Here is an 18,401-nt window from a genome sequence, read left to right as displayed (position 1 = left end):
GAATTGGACTACTCACTGAAGCTGGCACAAAAGCAATACAGAGTCGGTTGCTACATAATTTATTTCCAAAGGAAGAAATAGTTGCAGAGAAGATATACAAGAACATTGCAGAAAAGAAAAGTGTCATCTGCTTAATGCCAACTCTACGTGAATGCTCAATATTCAATGAGGAGCTTTTGAAATTGGAAAAGGAAGATATCAGGAAATTGGAAGCAGTGGACAAAATTCAGGATGGAAGAATTACTATCACATTAACAGGCAAACTGAAAAATAAATTGGATTCACTAGAGAAGAACATTTCCAAAACTGCTGGATTAGAAAAAAATCTATATGTTTGCATGAACTGTAGAGTATTTTTAAGGAGAAATTTGGATGTTGAAAAAGGTTTAGTTAATGGAGCTATGGGAAGAGTTGTGGGTTTTATTAATTATCAGAAAAAAGATGGAATTGAATGTTTAAAAATAAAATTTGATCAGATAGAAGAAGTTATAGACATTTGTCGTTGTACAGTTCGTTTTATGCTTGTGAAAGACTTATATGTACAAAGGAAACAGTTTCCGTTTTCTCTAGCATATGCTGTAACTATTCACAAGTCTCAAGGATTGACTGTAGATTGTGCATTTGTAAACATTGGTTCAACTGTGTTCAAAGAAGGTATGGCTTATGTAGCTTTGTCACGAGTGAAAACATTATCTGGTTTATTCATGATAGACTTTGATGATTCAAAAGTTAGTGCTGATGCAAATTGTGTAAAGGAGTACAATAGATTAAGAAGAACCTATGCTCCTCATTTAGGTCAGTATCCTGTGTTAGAGAAACGTGTAGTTTCTCGTAAAAGGAGAAATGAGAATATCTGTAATGAGGATGTAGAGAGGAGGAAAAAAAGAGGAGTGATGTAATTGCAAGCAAAAAGAAAAAGGAAAATGAAGAAGAGGTTGTAGGATGTCATTTTGAAAATAGCTCTGGTGTCAACTGCTACGCTAATGTAGTGCTGAATGTTGCATTTTATCTGGAAAGTTTGCAAGAGCAGATAATAGTAAATCAGAGAAAAAGATTCTGTTCTGAGTTGAGTCTCCTTTTTCAAAAGCTGAGTAATGATAAAACTCAAATAGAAAGTACTACTGAAATTAGAAAACTTTTAGATGTATGTTCAGGATGTACACAGTTTTCTCAAAATGTACAGCAAGACGCACAGGAATTCTTGTTGTATTTTCTTCAGGTACTGGAAGAAGAAGGTGTACACATTGAAAATTTGTTTGGTCTCTCTTATAAATGGGAACATAGTTGTGTAAACTGTTTCAATACATGTGGCTCTAATGTTGATTCTGAAAGGTTTATTTATTTAACATTGCCAGAGAGTAAAACAGTCACTTTTGCTAAATTAGTTAAAGATGCTAATCATAGCATGGAATGCGGTGAGTGTAAATCTGACATGTTTTCAACGTTAATTTTAAAGGAATACGGACAGTATGTAATTTTAATGATGCAACGATGTAGAGCTGATGGTTCAAAATTGGATACTTTAATAAAGAAGTTTACAGGACAGCGATTATCAATTTCAGGAAAAACTTTTGTAACAGTTGCAATAATTTTCCATGATGGACCTACTGTAACTTCTGGTCATTACACAGTTTATCTAAAATGTAAAAAAGGCTGGACAATGTGTAATGATTGTCAATTGATTTTTAAGCAACGTTTGCCGTTTGATTTAGCAAATTCCTATCTAATCTTCCTGAAACCTAAATTTTAGAGAGAATTGGCAACATCTGTACAAAACAATTTTACCATTTTATTGGATTACCATTGGAATTTTCAAATTTAAAGATTTTTAAAATTACCATTTGGCCTAAAGGAAAGGTAACCAATTGTATTGTGGACTTATATAATTCTTAATTAATGTTTCGGAAATCAACATTTTAGAGAGAATCGGTAACATCTGTACAATTTAAATTTTTGTATTTTATTGGATTACCGTTGGAAATTTAATCAAAAAAGATTTTTCAAATTACCATTTGGCCTAAAGGAAAGGTATCCAATTGTATTGTGGACTTAATTAAATCCTAATTAATCTTTCGGAAACCAAAATTTTAGAGAGAATCGGTAACATCTGTACAATTTAAATTTTGGAATTTTATTGGAATATCGTTGGAAATTTAATCAAAAAATAATTTCAAAAATTAACATTTGGCCTAAAGGAAAGGAAACTAGATGGATTGTGGATTTATTTGAGATATATTTTTTTTGAGATTATGCTTCTGAAAGAAAATTGTCAGACGGTATTTTTTAGAAATAGTTTTTGTTATTAGATGATATTTTTAATGAATAATATTTTGCATTTCGATAATGTTATGTTTAACTGAGAAGAGATTCTGGGCTTTTTTTAAACAATCTTTGAGATTGTTATTTTTTTTTTGCCCGCTGTTAAGTGATGAATGCAATTGCTTTCACGATTTATAGTGAAATGCAATATATTCTGAAAACAGCAAAAAAAAGGCAAAAAATTGTTTTTGGAAAATATGTAAATATGTGTACTGTATTATAAAATGTTTTATTAAATATTAATACTTTTTTCTTTTTTTTCAGATTGAGAAAGAAAATTTTCGAAAACTTGAACCATTTTTCTAGCAATTAAAATTAAATTTTAATTAATAAATAATTTTTTGAGTGGGTATGGTAAGTCAGAAATTTCATGGTCCCTTTTTTCCACTTCTCCACAATCACATTTTCAGTTTTTCATTGTAATCTCTCAAGGACCTTGTAATGTGGTAATTGATTTTTAGTGGGTTTTTAAAAAAAAAAAAAAAAAATTACGCGTACCGTACGCGTACGGTAAAAAAAAAATCAAAAAAAAGTTTTAAAAAATATATAAAAAAAAGTTGATAGGTAAGGTTGGCTCTTAAAAGAGCCGTTGTGTTCGTACAGGGACAGAGGAAAGAAAGAATGGGAATGTTAGTCGGTAGGACAAATGTGCTGGTCTATTTTATTGTTAACTAGGGCAACACTGGTCTCCCTATGAGCAATTAGACCATAACAAGTGGCGCACCGCATTGTAACCCTCGCAAACCGATGGTTAGTTTCCAGAGGACCAGAAAAAGGAGATGCTCCCCCCACAGATGAAGGGCTCAGCTGACCTGCCGAAGATGGACTCGGCCCTGCAGATGATGGACTAGGCTGAGCTGCTGTGGATGTGCTTGGTTGACTTACTGAAGGGTTTCCTCCAGTATGTCGAGCATATGTCCTACCGTGTACATCATGAAGGTGTCTTAACATAGTGTGATTCCCGAAGGAATACTTCTTGTTAGGATTCCCTCTTGAAAGTACACGGTCACAAAGCTTACAAGTCACTAAAGGTGCATTTACCTTTTTCTTGCCCTCTGGAAAAGAAAAATACTCACATATGAAAGAGCTCTTTTGTTTCCTCCTTCTCTGCCTGATGGTAGTGCTGCTAGGCTCACTCTCAGAAGAGGTCTGCTGTTCTGCCATCGTATCACAAAGACAACTCAGCTCCTTCTCCTAAGGAATCACAAGCAGAAATGAGGGGAATGGGTGTGGTGTAGGAGAGTTCTAGAACTGAAAGTAGTAAAAACCAATCAAAAGTGTTGTTTCTTGATCACATGACCCAACGTGCGCGTACGTTACGCTTACTGTGCGCTTACGGAGTGCTTACGGTAAAAGTACGCATGCGCGTAAAAAAGACGCACGCGCGCATGCGCAAAACAGGCACGCCCCTTCACTTCCGCGTAACATGCGCGTGCAGCGTACGCGTTACGCGCCGCGTGCGCGTGACGCACGTCTACGCAAATTGCGTAACTGAACGCAAACAGCGTAGAAATCTAACGTACTAAAAGCAAGACGTGCGCTTACCGTACGCGCACGTTAAAAAAATACTAAAGAAAAGGGAAAAAAAGATTCACTATGTTATACTACTATATCTTACCTGTTTAATTTTAAAAAAAAGGTGAAAATAAAAAATATATTGTAGAATTTTTAAAATTTAACCATAGTCTTTAAAGAGGATATAAATTTAAAATAAAAATATGTAAAAAACATTGCAAAAAAAAAAAAAAAAAACGTTAAATATAAGAATTAGCATTTAAAAAACCTTGCAAATTCACTGAAAAAACCATGGGTTTCACACATGTTATAGTTGGGAATCAGCATTTAAAAAACCTTAGAAATTCAATGAAAAAACCAAAGGTTTCACACATGTTATAGTTAGCTGGACATTTCACTCGTAAAAAACCAATGAAATTCCCCCGTTATAGTTAGTTCAGCTAACTATAACTCGCGCGCCCGCAATGCACTGCTGATGACGTCACATATTACATCACTCATGACATGGTCAGTGACATCACTCATGACATCACTGATGACATCTCAAATGACATCACTGATGACATCACCGATGACATCATCCTTGTGATAGAGTGGCAGACCTCCTCTCACCCTAATATAACCTTTGATACACACATTCAAAAATAGAGACTAACATTTTCAAAACAATGGACATTCCAATACCAGTTACAACAACCTCTTCAGTAATTCTAAGATCCACATACACATCCACTCATTCACCAACAGTCCTATACAGTCACTCATACATGTACTCACTCATCATATGTACTCATACACCTATACATCCTGTTACACAATGCCACTCATCCATAGAGTTACTCACACACAAAGTCACTCATGCTAACAAAGAATCAAACATACATTTATTTGCATATACAGTTATACACACACCACCACACTTACTTCTACGGAAACTTACACATACTTAGTCTTTTAAACAGTCACTTATAGAAACACATACTTATTCATACAGGAACTCTTTCAATCTCTCACTCTCACATATACTCACTTATATACACCAATAGTCACATATACTAGTTTAAAAGATATGTAGTTGCTCATAAAGACACTATTGAGACAGTCATTCACTCACTAACACACCCATACACACACACATCCACCCATACAGTCCTGCACACATGCTGTCTTCAACACATACAAAGAGTGAATCACTCATTCATGCACCTATGCACTACGTAATACCCCCCACCGAACCATGCAGACACTCAGACTGATACTCAAAAAAACAACTAATAACCTATATAGACACCCATGTAGCTACTCACCAACCCATGCAGCCACTTATACACAAAGTGAGAGACTGATACAGATATTTACATATTTAAACATTACTCAGTAAGCCATGTATTCACTATGATACACTTAATCAGTCAGTTACACAATCAATTTTTCAAAAACAAATCATCCATTTAGACACTTATATATCCATTTATTCTTCCATCGACCTTGAGATATACATATATAAAACATATTTAATTTTCAGAAAAACACACATTCACTGGATGATGTCATCAGTGATGTCATTTGAGATGTCATCAGTGATGTCATGAGTGATGTCACTGACCATGTCATGAGTGATGTAATATGTGACGTCATCAGCAGTGCATTGCGGGCGCGCGAGTTACAGTTAGCTGAACTAACTATAACGGGGGAATTTCATTGGTTTTTTACGAGTGAAATGTCCAGCTAACTATAACATGTGTGAAACCTTTGGTTTTTTCATTGAATTTCTAAGGTTTTTTAAATGCTAATTCCTAACTATAACGTGTGTGAAACCCATGTTTTTTTCAGTGAATATATATATATATATATGTATGTATGTGTGTGTGTGTGTGTGTATATATATATATGCGTGTGTGTGTGTGTGTGTGTGTGTGGATATATATATGTGTATATATATGTATGTGCATTAAGTACTTTTGAAATTGTACTAATTATAATTTCATAACCACTAACGCCCTAATATTACAAATGAATTCCTCAATGTATATATTTTGTAATTTCAGCATCAAAACTTTTTTTGAAAAATGAATTTAGTTCTGATGGAACAGCGTTAGTACAGTGATGCATAACACACCATTAAGTCTTTCTGCTATGTCCGTTGGTTTGTTCTGTGAACATGTGACCTTAGTGGGAAGGGCATTTTATTTAAAAATGGCATCTATTACACACAGCCTTTATGTGAACAAGGGCGCCTGAGCCCGAAACGCGTCATCTGTCGACTGCTGTTTGGTGAATTAAAACATCTTGCCTGAAATCAGAAGTGGTTCGTGTCTCTCTCTTCGCCGCCGGGGGTTCTCTGGTGGAAGTGGAAGGAGTACTGGTTCGAAATTCATATATGTATGTGTGTATATATATATATATATATATATATATATATATATAGATATATAGATATATATATATAGATATATATATATATGTGTGTGTGTGTGTGTGTGTGGTGCAGGGCATTCAATAAAATTCATTGCACCAGATATTGATCTGCATTCGTCTGTTCCTGAGCTAAAGGAGTGCTTATGGCGAAGTGTGTGTATATATATATTTATCCAGTATTAGGGTATCTTTCATAGATTCACATGCCTGAATCATTCCCCGTCGTCGGGATGGGAGTCACCGGTAAATAACAAAGCAATGTCTAGAAGACATATAGAGTAACCGGCCCCAAAGGGCCCTAGCTTAGAAAGCTATCCACGTCCTTTTGTAAAAAGGACCAAAGTTTGGCCAGTAGCCAATCAGCTAGCACCACCCTCTAGAACCCTCCTGGAAGGAGCTCTAGTCCCTCAGATTTTCTACCGCACGTCGTGCTAAGGGAGTCTCCACTGAGCTCTGCTCATTGCTTCTGGTTTTCCAGTGTTTTCTACTCAAAACTTTCTGATTTGTCATGGCTGATACTCCTAAGAAAGGTCTCTTCAGATCCTGTGCTTCCTGTGGGAAGAAAAGGCTCCACGTGGATGATCAGCATAAGGACTGCCTTTATTGTCTGTACCCCAGCCACAGTGCCAAGGATTGCAAGGTATGTCGTACCTTTTCATCCAAGACCCTGAAGGACAGAGAAGGGCGCCTTTTAATCTGGCTACAAAGGCTGAAGGACAAGGACTCTGTGGTGTCCTCTGAGGAGAGTGAGAGTTCTATTAGATCTTCTCACTCCTCACGCAAGCGACCAAGGGCGTCCTCTCCGGGCCCTTCGTCGCAGCCACCTCCTAAGAAGTCACACAAAAGCTCTATTGACAGCTCCACCTGATAAGGAGGGCAGGCGCTTAGACACCATTGGCAAGCGGTTCTCCTCCATGTCGGCCTTGACGGTGAGGGCCTCTAACGCCCTGGCTCTTTTGGGGCGTTATAATCGCCAAATGTGGGCCGACATTGCACCATACATGGCAGACCTGCCAGAGGAGTCCAAAGAAGATGCAAAAAAGATCTTGCTTGAGGGAGAAAGATCGGCCTCGGAAATAATAGACTGTGCAATGGATATTGCTTCTACTGGCTTCCGGCAATTAGTGGGCGCAGCAGTTCTCCGACGCCAGGCTTGGCTAAAGGCAACCTCCTTCAGACCGGAGGTCCAGACTAAGGTGTTGGACATGCCTTACGATGGCCAACTTCTTTTTGGCACCCACATTGATGAGGCGTTACAAGGGATTAAAAAAGACACGGATACTGCCAGAGCATTGGGTACTTTGCAATTCCGGAACCCTTCCTTTCGGGGCCCCAGGGGAAGAGGTCAATCCTCTGGTAGGGGAGAATTCCACCAACGCTCTTCATTCTCCTCCTCCCAGCAATACCGGCCGCAATATCAACAGCGGCAACAATCCACATACACGAAGTCCTCCTTTCGTGGTAAAGGTGGACGGCAAAAGGGAACCTCCAGACGCCAATGACTTACAACTACGGCCGGTCTCCACCTTCTTACCACCCTCCAAGATTGGCGGCAAAATTTCCCACTTTCTCCAAAATTGGCGAAGAATAACTATGGACCGTTGGGTCCTACAATTAGTACAATTCGGCCATTCCCTGGAATTTATACAAATCCCTCCTCCCACCCCTCCCCGCCCAACACTCACAAAAACCTACGTCTGTTACTCTTGGAGGTGAAGACTATGCTCCAAAAAGGAGCTATAGAGCGAGTTCCCACAAATCAACGGGGAAATGGGTTCTACTCCCGCTTCTTCCTTATCAGGAAAAAGGAGAAGAAATGGAGGCCGATATTGGACTTACGGAATCTGAACAACTATCTGAAACAGCAGTCGTTTCGTATGGTCACCATTCAGGAGGTATTACATCTGCTCAATGCGAACGACTATATGGTGTCGTTAGACCTGCAAGACGCCTATTTCCATATTCCAATACATCGCAACCACAAGAAATTCCTACGATTCGTGGTGGCCGGCAGACATTACCAGTTCCGGGTTCTGCCGTTTGGCCTCAAATCGGCACCCCGCATTTTTACCAAATGTCTAGCTCCAGTGGCGGCCTACCTACGCCATCACCATCATTAGGTCTTTCCCTATCTAGACGACTGGCTAGTCAAGTCTCCATCTCTTCAGGGCGCGTCCAGGTCTTCAAACGCCTGTCTAACGCTCTTCGATTCACTAGGCCTAACGCTCAATCGAGAGAAGTCCGTCCTTCAGCCGTCTCAGCGCATGAACTTTCTGGGCGCTACTCTGGACACTGTACTACGGAAAGCTTTTCCATCGAAGGAACGGAAGGACAAGCTGCAGGCTTTAGCTTTCAGGATAATGTCCGAAAGGACGCTGTCAGTGCGTCTCTTCAAATCCCTTCTCGGGATGATGTCTTCTTGCATTCTCTTGGTCCCGCATTGTCGTCTCCATATGCGACCCCTTCAAGAAGAACTGTCGGATCAATGGGTACAGTGTACAGGATCCTTCGACGATGTCATTCAAGTCACACTTGTGATCAGGAAGGCCTTATGATGGTGGGCGTCTCCCCAGAACCTTTCAAAAGGCTTGCCTTTCTTGCTTCCTGCAGCACCCCACATAATCACCACGGATGCTTCCCTGGAGGGCTGGGGAGCCTTCCTTCAGGAGCTTCAGATAAGCGGGAAATGGTCCCCTACAGAGAGGGCACTTCATATCAACCTCCTGGAGCTGCGCGCCGTCTACCTGGCTCTGGTGGCTTTCCTCCCAAGAATCAAGAACTCCATGGTGCTTGTCAGAACAGACAACACAACGACAATGCACTATTTGAACAAGCAGGGAGGAACACGCTTGCTGACACTCTCTCGAGAATCACAAAAAATTTGGAGTTGGCTACTCACTCACAACATCTCTCTGCGAGCAGATTATGTGCCAGGCGTCCACAACGTGTTGGCAGATTCCCTCAGCAGACGGCAGTCAACTTGCCACAAGTGGGAACTGGACCAACAAGTCCTCAACAGCATCTTCGATCAATGGGGCACCACTTCTCTGGACCTATTCGCCACCCAGATCAACGCCAAATGCCAACACTTTACAAGCTGGCATCCCCAACAATGGTCTCTGGGGAATGCCTTTTCGATAGCATGGTGCAACGTCTTTGCGTACGCCTTTCCGCCGTTTCCCCTAATTCCCAGGGTGTTACGGAAGATGAAAGCGGAGCCCTGCACTCTGATATTGATAGCCCCAGCTTGGCCACGTCAGCACAAGTTCACGGAGCTTCACATCCTCTCCCTGGAACCTCCAATCAAACTGCACCCGTTTCCATCTCTGCTAACGCTGCACAATCAACAGGTTCAGCATCCGGATCCAGCGTCTCTCAAGTTATCTGCATGGCTCCTGAGTACAGAGAATTCCAGGGCTTAGACATTCCTCCGGATTGCAGACAAATCCTAGCTCGAGCGGATAGCACCAACAAGACATATTCACTGAAATGGAAACGATTCTGCATATGGTGCAAAACAAACGGGTTGCACCCTCCTTCTTCGACCCCGGAACAGATTTTACCGTATCTCCTGCACCTCGCAAAATCCGGTCTAGCTCATGCCTCCATCAAAGTACACCTAGCGGCGATATCTCGCTTTCGGAGGTCCTCTACAGGTCCATCTTTGTGGTCTCACAGACTTATCAAACAATTTCTTAAAGGGCTGTTTCGAACTTTTCCTCCAGTGAAGCCTGTACCACCGGCTTGGCATCTTAACACGGTTTTGGCTCAGCTGATGAAACACCCGTTTGAGCCAATCCACAGAGCAGATCTTAAGTATATCTCCTGGAAGCTTGCACTCCTGCTGGCCCTTCCCTCGGCAAGACGGGTTGGAGAACTACAGGCGTTCTCAATCCAGGACCCTTTCATTCAGTTCAAACGGGACAGGGTCATTCTTCGGACGAATCCGAAGTTTATCCCTAAGGTTCCGACTCAGTTCCACCTCAATGAACCTATCATACTACGTTCATTCTTCCCGAATCCACACACAGGGGCAGAAAATGCTCTTCATTCATTAGATATTAAGCGCTGCCTCAAGTTTTACATTGAAAGGACTAAAACATTTCGGAAGTCTAATCAACTTTTTGTGGCATACAGTAGGCCTAGAAAAGGACTACCGCTCACCAAACAAAGTATTTCCCGCTGGATCTCTTCAGCCATAACCTTCTGTCACCAACAGGCAGGACGTCCACTGCAATCAGCAGTTCGTGCCCATTCTACAAGGGCGATGTCTACTTCCATGGCACTGTTTGCAGGAGTGTCCATGGTGGATATTTGTAGAGCGGCCACATGGAAAACGCCGCATACATTCACCAGGCATTACTGCCTGGACACGGAGATCATGAAGGATGCTGCAGTGGAGCAAGCTGTACTCCGTCATCTATTTCAATAGAGGTGAGCCCTTTCCTTTTTCATCCCACCATCCTGGTCTCTTTACGCACATTTCACACTGTTATGTTGGCATTACCTGGGTTATGGTTCTTTGATACTTTATCTTTCACATGGATATGTTATTATCTAGTGACTGTATATTTACTGTGCCTGCCGAAATGTGCTTTGTATTGCTTACTATTCTGATTTAGGCATGTGAATCTATGAAAGATACCCTAATACTGGATAAGGAACGCGTTACTTACCTGTAACTGCGGTTATCCAGTATTGGTATCTTTCATAGATTCACATGCAACCCACCCACCTCCCCTGGAAGGGCTCTCTTGGATCTCTCAGTGATACAACTACTTAGCACTGTGCTTACGAAAATCTGAGGGACTAGAGCTCCTTCCAGGAGGGTTCTAGAGGGTGGTGCTAGCTGATTGGCTACTGGCCAAACTTTGGTCCTTTTTACATAAGGACGTGGATAGCTTTCTAAGCTAGGGCCCTTTGGGGCCGGTTACTCTATATGTCTTCTAGACATTGCTTTGTTATTTACCGGTGACTCCCATCCCGACGACGGGGAATGATTCAGGCATGTGAATCTATGAAAGATACCAATACTGGATAACCGCAGTTACAGGTAAGTAACGCGTTCCATATATATATATCTCTTTCTTCAATAGGGGCGGTGCGTTTCTTTCCGGCAGAGCCACGCCGGTATCAATTAAACCAGATTTTGCCTTGTAGCAAAAATAAGAACGCACTCACTCGTTTACAGGAATCTGGGCGGTTTTATTATTAGATATTGGGCATGGCAAACATCTAATAATAAAACCGCCCTGATTTCTGTAAACGAGTGAGTGCGTTCTTATTTTTGCTACAAGGCAAAACCTGGATATATATATCTATATATATATCTATCTATATTTATATATATATATATATATATATATATATATATATACACACACACACACACAAACAATCCATTGTAGTTCTTCGTCAGGAATAAACAACGCTTCACGGCTCCCAAGTGCTTTAAGGCAGAGTTTTATTTTAGGCAATATACAACTGTACGCGTTTCGGAAAGACTTGTTTCCTTGTTCACGAGTGCTGAGGCCTAGTGAAACAAACAATTAAATACCTGTCACGTGACCTGTGACTTCCGTGCAACAAAACGTGAAAACAGACTTCACCGATCGTGAAAAACAATAAATACACTTTGACCAAAAATATCAGTGATCTAATGTAGACAATTTGTATTGTTGAAAACATATACATCTGTTTTGGTATAATCGGACCAAGAGAGCGCGGGTCTGTATTTTTCGTTTTTTTCAATGTTGAAAATAAAAGCTTTATTGTTCCCTTTGCCTGTATCGATAATACTCAGCACGTAAACACTAGTGTGTAAATGCAAATTGAATCGCTAATCATTCAAGACTCGATACCTGCACTGTATAATTCGTTGCACCATATTGACAATACTGTAAACCTTTTATGGTACCATATTAGTCCGGCCAAACAGAGTTAACACTGGGTAGATCTTATTTAGCACAAGTGTGCAGAGGCCAATTCAAATGCAACAAACAGTATGGGTATCATATTATACATCTAGCCGCAGTGGGCAGATAGTCATAGAGAATTCCATTTACAACATTCTAAACAATCATGTCAATATACATAATTGATAGTAATCAGCGTTAATGTCCATAACAAAAATCAAACACCGCTGATGGTCCTTTTTCATATCTAGGTTCTTCCAACTCATTGGTCAGCACTCACAAGATGAAAACAATCTGCAAAAATACACATAATAAAAACAGTGTCGACGAATTATACAGTGCAGGTATCGAGTCTTGAATGATTATCGATTCAATTTGCATTTACACACTAGTGTTTACGTGCTGTAGAGTATTATCGATGCAGGCGAGGGGAACAATAAAGCTTTTATGTTCAACATCGAAAAAAAAGAAAAATACAGACCCGCGATCTTTTGGTCTGATTATACCAAAACAGATGTATATGTTTTCAACAATACAAATTGTCTACATTAGATCACTGATATTTTTGGTCAAAGTGTATTTATTGTTTTTCACGATCGGTGAAGTCTGTTCTCACGTTTTGTTGCACGGAAGTCACAGGTCACGTGACAGGTATTTAATTGTTTGTTTCACTAGGCCTCAGCACTCGTGAACAAGGAAACAAGTTTTTCCGAAACGCGTAGAGTTGTATATTGCCTAAAATAAAACTCTGCCTCAAAGCACTTGGGAGCCGTGAAGCGTTGTTTATTCCTGACGAAGAACTACGATGGAATGTTTGGATATTTGGGTTTCGCTAACCCGTCACGGCCCGCCGTCATCAAGTGGCTCGAGTTGAAGCGATTCTGTGTTTGGTATATATATATATATTTTAGTGACCTTTGCAACTGTTCAGTTATAGTTAGGTCAGAGTTTCCATAGAAAATTCATAATGTGCCTTTGTGACAATTCGTTAAAGGTGGAAGGGTCCAAACAAATGATACACTGGCATGAAAGGGTTAATGCAAGCAAAAAGGTAGAGATAGCTGAAGCGTTCCAGTTATACTCTGATAGGCCCATTCAAACTGGATTGGGGTATCCTGATTGGCTGGACACAGCCTGGAGAATATGTTGTGGCAGCGATGACAGGATTTGTTCCCTGAATCGTTGAAAAAAATATATCAAAAGCCACATAAGGGACAAGGTGGACACCTTCTGCCCACCAGAGCCATGTGTATGTGGGGCGAGGTCCCAAAAGCACCTTCCCTTAGTTGAAAAGTTATTTTTCTTTAATCTATATTATGGGTTGCGGGTACCAGGAGACCAGCACCTGGTACTTCGGTAGTGAAAAATTGCTTATAAAGAAAAATAGATGGGTCTTATCATAGATCAGACCCTGCGGCCATCCATCTTTATGTGGGCAATTGGCCATGCGCAGTCAGGAATGGCAATTTGAAGTGGGTTGGCTGCAGGGTCTGGCTGTGTCTGCATGGAGTTGAATGCCCGCAAGGGGTTAAGCACTTGCAGGTGTTGGGCACTTGCAGGGGCTGGGTACTCGCAGGGGTTGGCCCTCCACAAGGGTTTTGGGCGCAGGGCTGAATACAATGTGCACTAAAGGGTTGGGCATCTGTGGGGGACTGGGACTAATCTTCACTGTGCAAGTCAAAAGGCGTTGCTAACTGCAGGCTTTCAGCTCTGACAGCCATGCGCAGAAGTGGGGTTGGTCATCTGTGGACGCTTGGGCATACAAAGGAGTTGGCCCAAGGAACAAGGCTCTGCTCCCAACCGACTACCGTTATTGAATCCCTTGTGTACCGGACATTAGATGAATGCAGGAGGTTGGGCGTATGCCCTGCTCCTTCAGCCAACCCTGCTGTACACAGCAAAAGGCTGTGCGCAGTGGGCATTTGGCCATCCGCTAGATGTTTAGTACAGGACTGGCTAGAGGCTAGGCCCACGGTCAACCATCCCCTCACCAAAGGCCATGTGCATTGGGTGAGGTTGGCCATCCATGGGATTTGGAACCCTAGGCCTAACCAGGGGCCAACCATCTGATGAAGGGTGTGGGGGGCGTTTGGTCACAGGTTGATCGAGGGAGCTGGGGTACGTTCAATTTACAATATGATATTAAAAAAAACAGAGAATTTACTGGGAAAAAAATGGTTAAAGTGACGTTATAGTTACTTATAGTAATACGATCTTAGCTTACATTTTTTTTTAAAACTGCAATTGTCTGAAAAAACAAAGGTTGTGGTAACTTTATAGTTCACTGTTGAAATGAGATGAAAATTGATATTAAAAAACAACAAAAAACAATAAAAGTTGGCAGTTTTTATTTAGTGAAGTATAACTTGACCCCCTGTCATACGCAGCTTATGACCTCATATACTACATCACCCCTACATGTAAAACAACATAATTGATGACATCTCAAATAATATCACTGATTACATCATCCAATCATTGTGACAGCGTACTGTAGGATTTGTAGACTTGAAGTAATTCAGCAAGCTACACCTGCACCCAGTTTTCTATCACTGGTCAAGTGATAATGGACACCCCCTATGATCATATGCTGGACACGTAGCATGTCTGTTATGTCACCCACATTTGGTGACGGTTACCCTCTTTTTCCTGGTATTCACCCATCTAACAAACAAACTGCCTCCATAGGCTTTAATGGGGTCACCCTCTTTTTAATTATGAACACCCTCCAAAAAAGAGTTTGTTCTGTGTTCACCTTAAAGTGATCACCCACTTAACACTTCACATGACCTAGATGTTTACAAGAGGTTGACATGTATACATTTGCCATAGATAAAACATCATAACCCAGCCGAGTCCAAATCTCCCTAGTTTGTTAAAATACATACACACATTCCTGAGTTGAGCACAATGGCAATCAATCTTAGAGCCATGCTTACAATCCCAGTGTGAGTTAAACCACCTATAAGTAGACAACTTTATAATTGTCCTTATCACATAGAATTTATTTTTAAGAATTGTATTCTAGCACATGACCAGACATCCACTGGTGAATAATCTGTTGTCAACAACTTTGGCGTATCACACAGATTTTATGGAACAAGCTTTGGCTCTAGGTCACAACCTATTTTGTAACATAGTTCTGCAACCCACATGAGGTGTGGTAAGCCGTTACTTGTTTAACATAGAGTACTGCTTGCCCTTGAAACTTTACTGGTTTATAAACGGTGCACCATATAACTTTCAACATGAGCTACCACACTTACCTCTAGGGCTTATACAATTTCCATTCTATGCACCTACACATGTAAACACAGAATCTCTATGCTCTGTTAAGTACTGTGTTAGTATCTGTTCGCAGCCTGGAGTGATGTTGATTCACATGCACCCACCCAGCAAATCAGCCTTGGCCCTGCTGCAATAGAAAGAGTCCAACCCAAACCTCTATGCCAAGTCACCCCAGAGTAATAGACCTCCTTAGCAGCTCTTCTGTCTGTAAAGTGGCTAGCAACCTCCCATTTTATTGAATGAATGTCTACATATCTGCAGGCAGATTTTTTCTCATGACTGGACTGTATCCATCCATCCATTTCTTGCCAGGTCACAACAGAAAGAGGACTCTGGCGTTCTCACACGCCAGGACTTTTGATATGGAGCAAGAGGCAATACTCTGGTATTGTTTTGGGAAATGGGGTGGAGTAAACAGTGGAGGGCAGCAAAGGAGAAGAATTGTAAAAGCTAAGAGCTGATTATAGGAAACAAGGGCGGCCTACATTGGGGCTATTGCAGTAGTTAAGGAAAGAATGTGCTCCATGGACTTGCTGACACCTGGTTAGCTGCCATATTCAGGAAGCTGCATTCAAAAGTGAATCCTGCTGATCAGGTGCTGACGACTATGGATCTTTAGACTGGAACTGCTAGAGGTTAGACAACAAAATTAAAATGTCTAGAAGTCGAGCTCTCCTTGCTCTTTACACACGGGGATTTTGATTAGAAGCTAATATAAGACCTGCGCTCAGCTATTCCATTTATGTAAAACTAATGATATGAGTGAAGGTTTGTAATTTGTGTTTTTTATGCAGGGAACTCGTTGCATACGACGATCCACGAATTCCTTTAGTTCAGACGGATGTCGAAAAGCTAGAAGGAAAGCCACTGCCTGTTTTTGAAAAAGGTAAGACTAAAACCAAGGTTTTATCCAATTCCAATTTCTCAGGGATTTTTGTTACTGCTGACTTGGGCTATTAAAGATTCTCTGGATAGTGCTTCCCAAGCCCCACACATGCACCACACCCTCCATTAGAGCTACGGATTCCATCTGTGAGCAAGTTGTAATTCTAGTCAGCAGTGAGTGCTTACAATGTTTTGGGCTCCTCTGTTTCGGGGGCCATGATGTATGCCAGCAACATTTTGGAGAGTTGCGCTGATTTTATTGCAGTCCTAAGAGGCTTACAAATCACAGATATATTGTATTGGGCTACGAGTACGCTTCTTTGAATGGTTGTCCGAATGCTTGTCCTGGTGTCTTAACTTGTTCCCTGCTGGATGGTGACGGTATAATGTTTGGCTGACTGTTGTTGCCAACCCCAATTATGTTTATGGCTGCTAGTTTTGACCAACAGCAGTGCTGTTCTCCAGTAGTGTTTGAATTTCCACTTTGAGCAGGTTACCCTTCTCTCTGCTACAGGCCCATATAACATTTAAACAAAATGTATACAAAGTCAAGAGAAGTAGGGGGTCTCCAGTACCCAGATCCCAACAAACCCGCGCCACCTACGCTTCACGCGAGGAGATCCTAGAACGTATGTCTTAGACAAAGATCCCTTGAGCTGAAACCAGATTGTTAAGACGGTTTAAAGTTTTTGCTTGGCTTTTGCTTTCGTTGTACATTTTTTGAAATAATCGTTCGGGAGGGTGTGCAAATTACTTTCACTTGTTGTTTTTTAGCCCTGCATTTCTTGAATTAATCTCTTTGAAATCCTTGTATGTGGTATATAATGAAGAAACTGGTCTAAAATGCAATTTGTGTTCCCCTCAGTGTGGTTGTCGTACATGCAGGATCTCTTTGTGGTGAAAACTGAAGAGGTGGGATTGTGTTGCCTATGAAAGAGCTTGTGAAATCAGTTGGGGCAGGCAGTCATTTTAAAATCATTTTTTCCACCCCTGTAACCATCATGAGTAAACACATTTAGGTCCTGGTCAGATATGTTTTCTCCATATTTGGTGAACCCGAATCCCACTCAACACCAAGTCAGTCCGGTCAGCCTTCCAAGAAGGCAGCGGCAGGGTGTTTCCAAGGCCCTCCTGACCATGACATTCTGTTGGTGATTTTGTATATATTCTGTTCATTAGGTCTCGGCTGCGAAAGGCTGCGCTTGCGCAGTCTCGCTCCGAGATTTAATGAGTTGGAGTGACTTTGAGAAGAGGGGCTTGCACCCGCCCCTCTTCTCTCCTGTTCTCCATTGGCTGGCCTCTTAAATGCTGGCCAGCCACTGGAGAAGAGGTCCAGTCACTCCGTTGAAGCCCCGTCCTTTTCGGATCGGGGGGCGTGTTTTTGGCGAGAAGTCTCAGGGAGGAGACAACAGCAAAACACGCCCCCAAATCCGAAAAGGACGTGGCGTTTCTCCGAGGCATTTTCTGCTGTGCCTCGGAGAAAGGCGGTCGTGTCTTCCGGTGCCCTCGGCTTGTTTTGTTGTTGCTGTTGGATTAGTTAATGGGGTCACTTTTACTTCGGTGCCTGCGCCCGTTTTCTGTTCCAGTTCGCGGCCCTCATGATAACATTTAAAGTTTTGTCAAGTACGACATATAATTACTATAGTATCAGTTCGAAGCGAAGAAATCTTTGTTTTCGCAATTTAGATTCAGGCAGTGACTTACTTCAACAATTTGCATAGGTATTCTAGGCACTCCTTAACACTTGTCTTCCTTCGAAAACATTAGACTGGCATAAACTCTACCTGAGCCCTTAGCATTATTGCCCTACCAGCCCTCCCTCTACACATGCAAACTCCTAGGAGGTCCTCCGTAGGTTGGCAGCGCTATTAGTATAATAAAACATAATAAATATATTACGGGACTCGTGTCCCTAGATGCCCACATCACCTCTCTGCGTTGGGACAAGTGAAGAGCGGAGGATACGGGCCGCGCTCGAGCCCCGACAGGAGGCCATGGCCCACTAGGGCCTCGCAGTTGCGTAACGTCGACACCCAGGTAGTTCTCTCCTGGCCACCCGTA

At 41.6% G+C, this 18,401-nt stretch overlaps 1 protein-coding gene across 2 annotated transcripts in view; it reads left to right on the top strand.

The window, feature by feature from the left end:
• PUS7 (pseudouridine synthase 7) overlaps positions 1–18,401 on the top strand; it is a 291,175-nt gene that overhangs the window by 255,534 nt on the left and 17,240 nt on the right. For both annotated transcript variants that reach the window (XM_085654146.1, XM_085654148.1), the window contains exon 15: positions 16,250–16,341. In XM_085654146.1, coding sequence (XP_085510272.1) covers positions 16,250–16,341 — 92 coding nt within the window. The remainder of the gene's footprint in view (positions 1–16,249; positions 16,342–18,401) is intronic.

The sequence above is a fragment of the Triturus cristatus genome, chromosome 4_1 (genome assembly GCF_964204655.1).
Source record: "Triturus cristatus chromosome 4_1, aTriCri1.1, whole genome shotgun sequence".
NCBI lineage: Eukaryota > Metazoa > Chordata > Amphibia > Caudata > Salamandridae > Triturus > Triturus cristatus.
The sequence above is the reverse complement of the archived record's forward strand: the minus strand, read 5'-3'. Positions and strand labels throughout refer to the sequence as shown.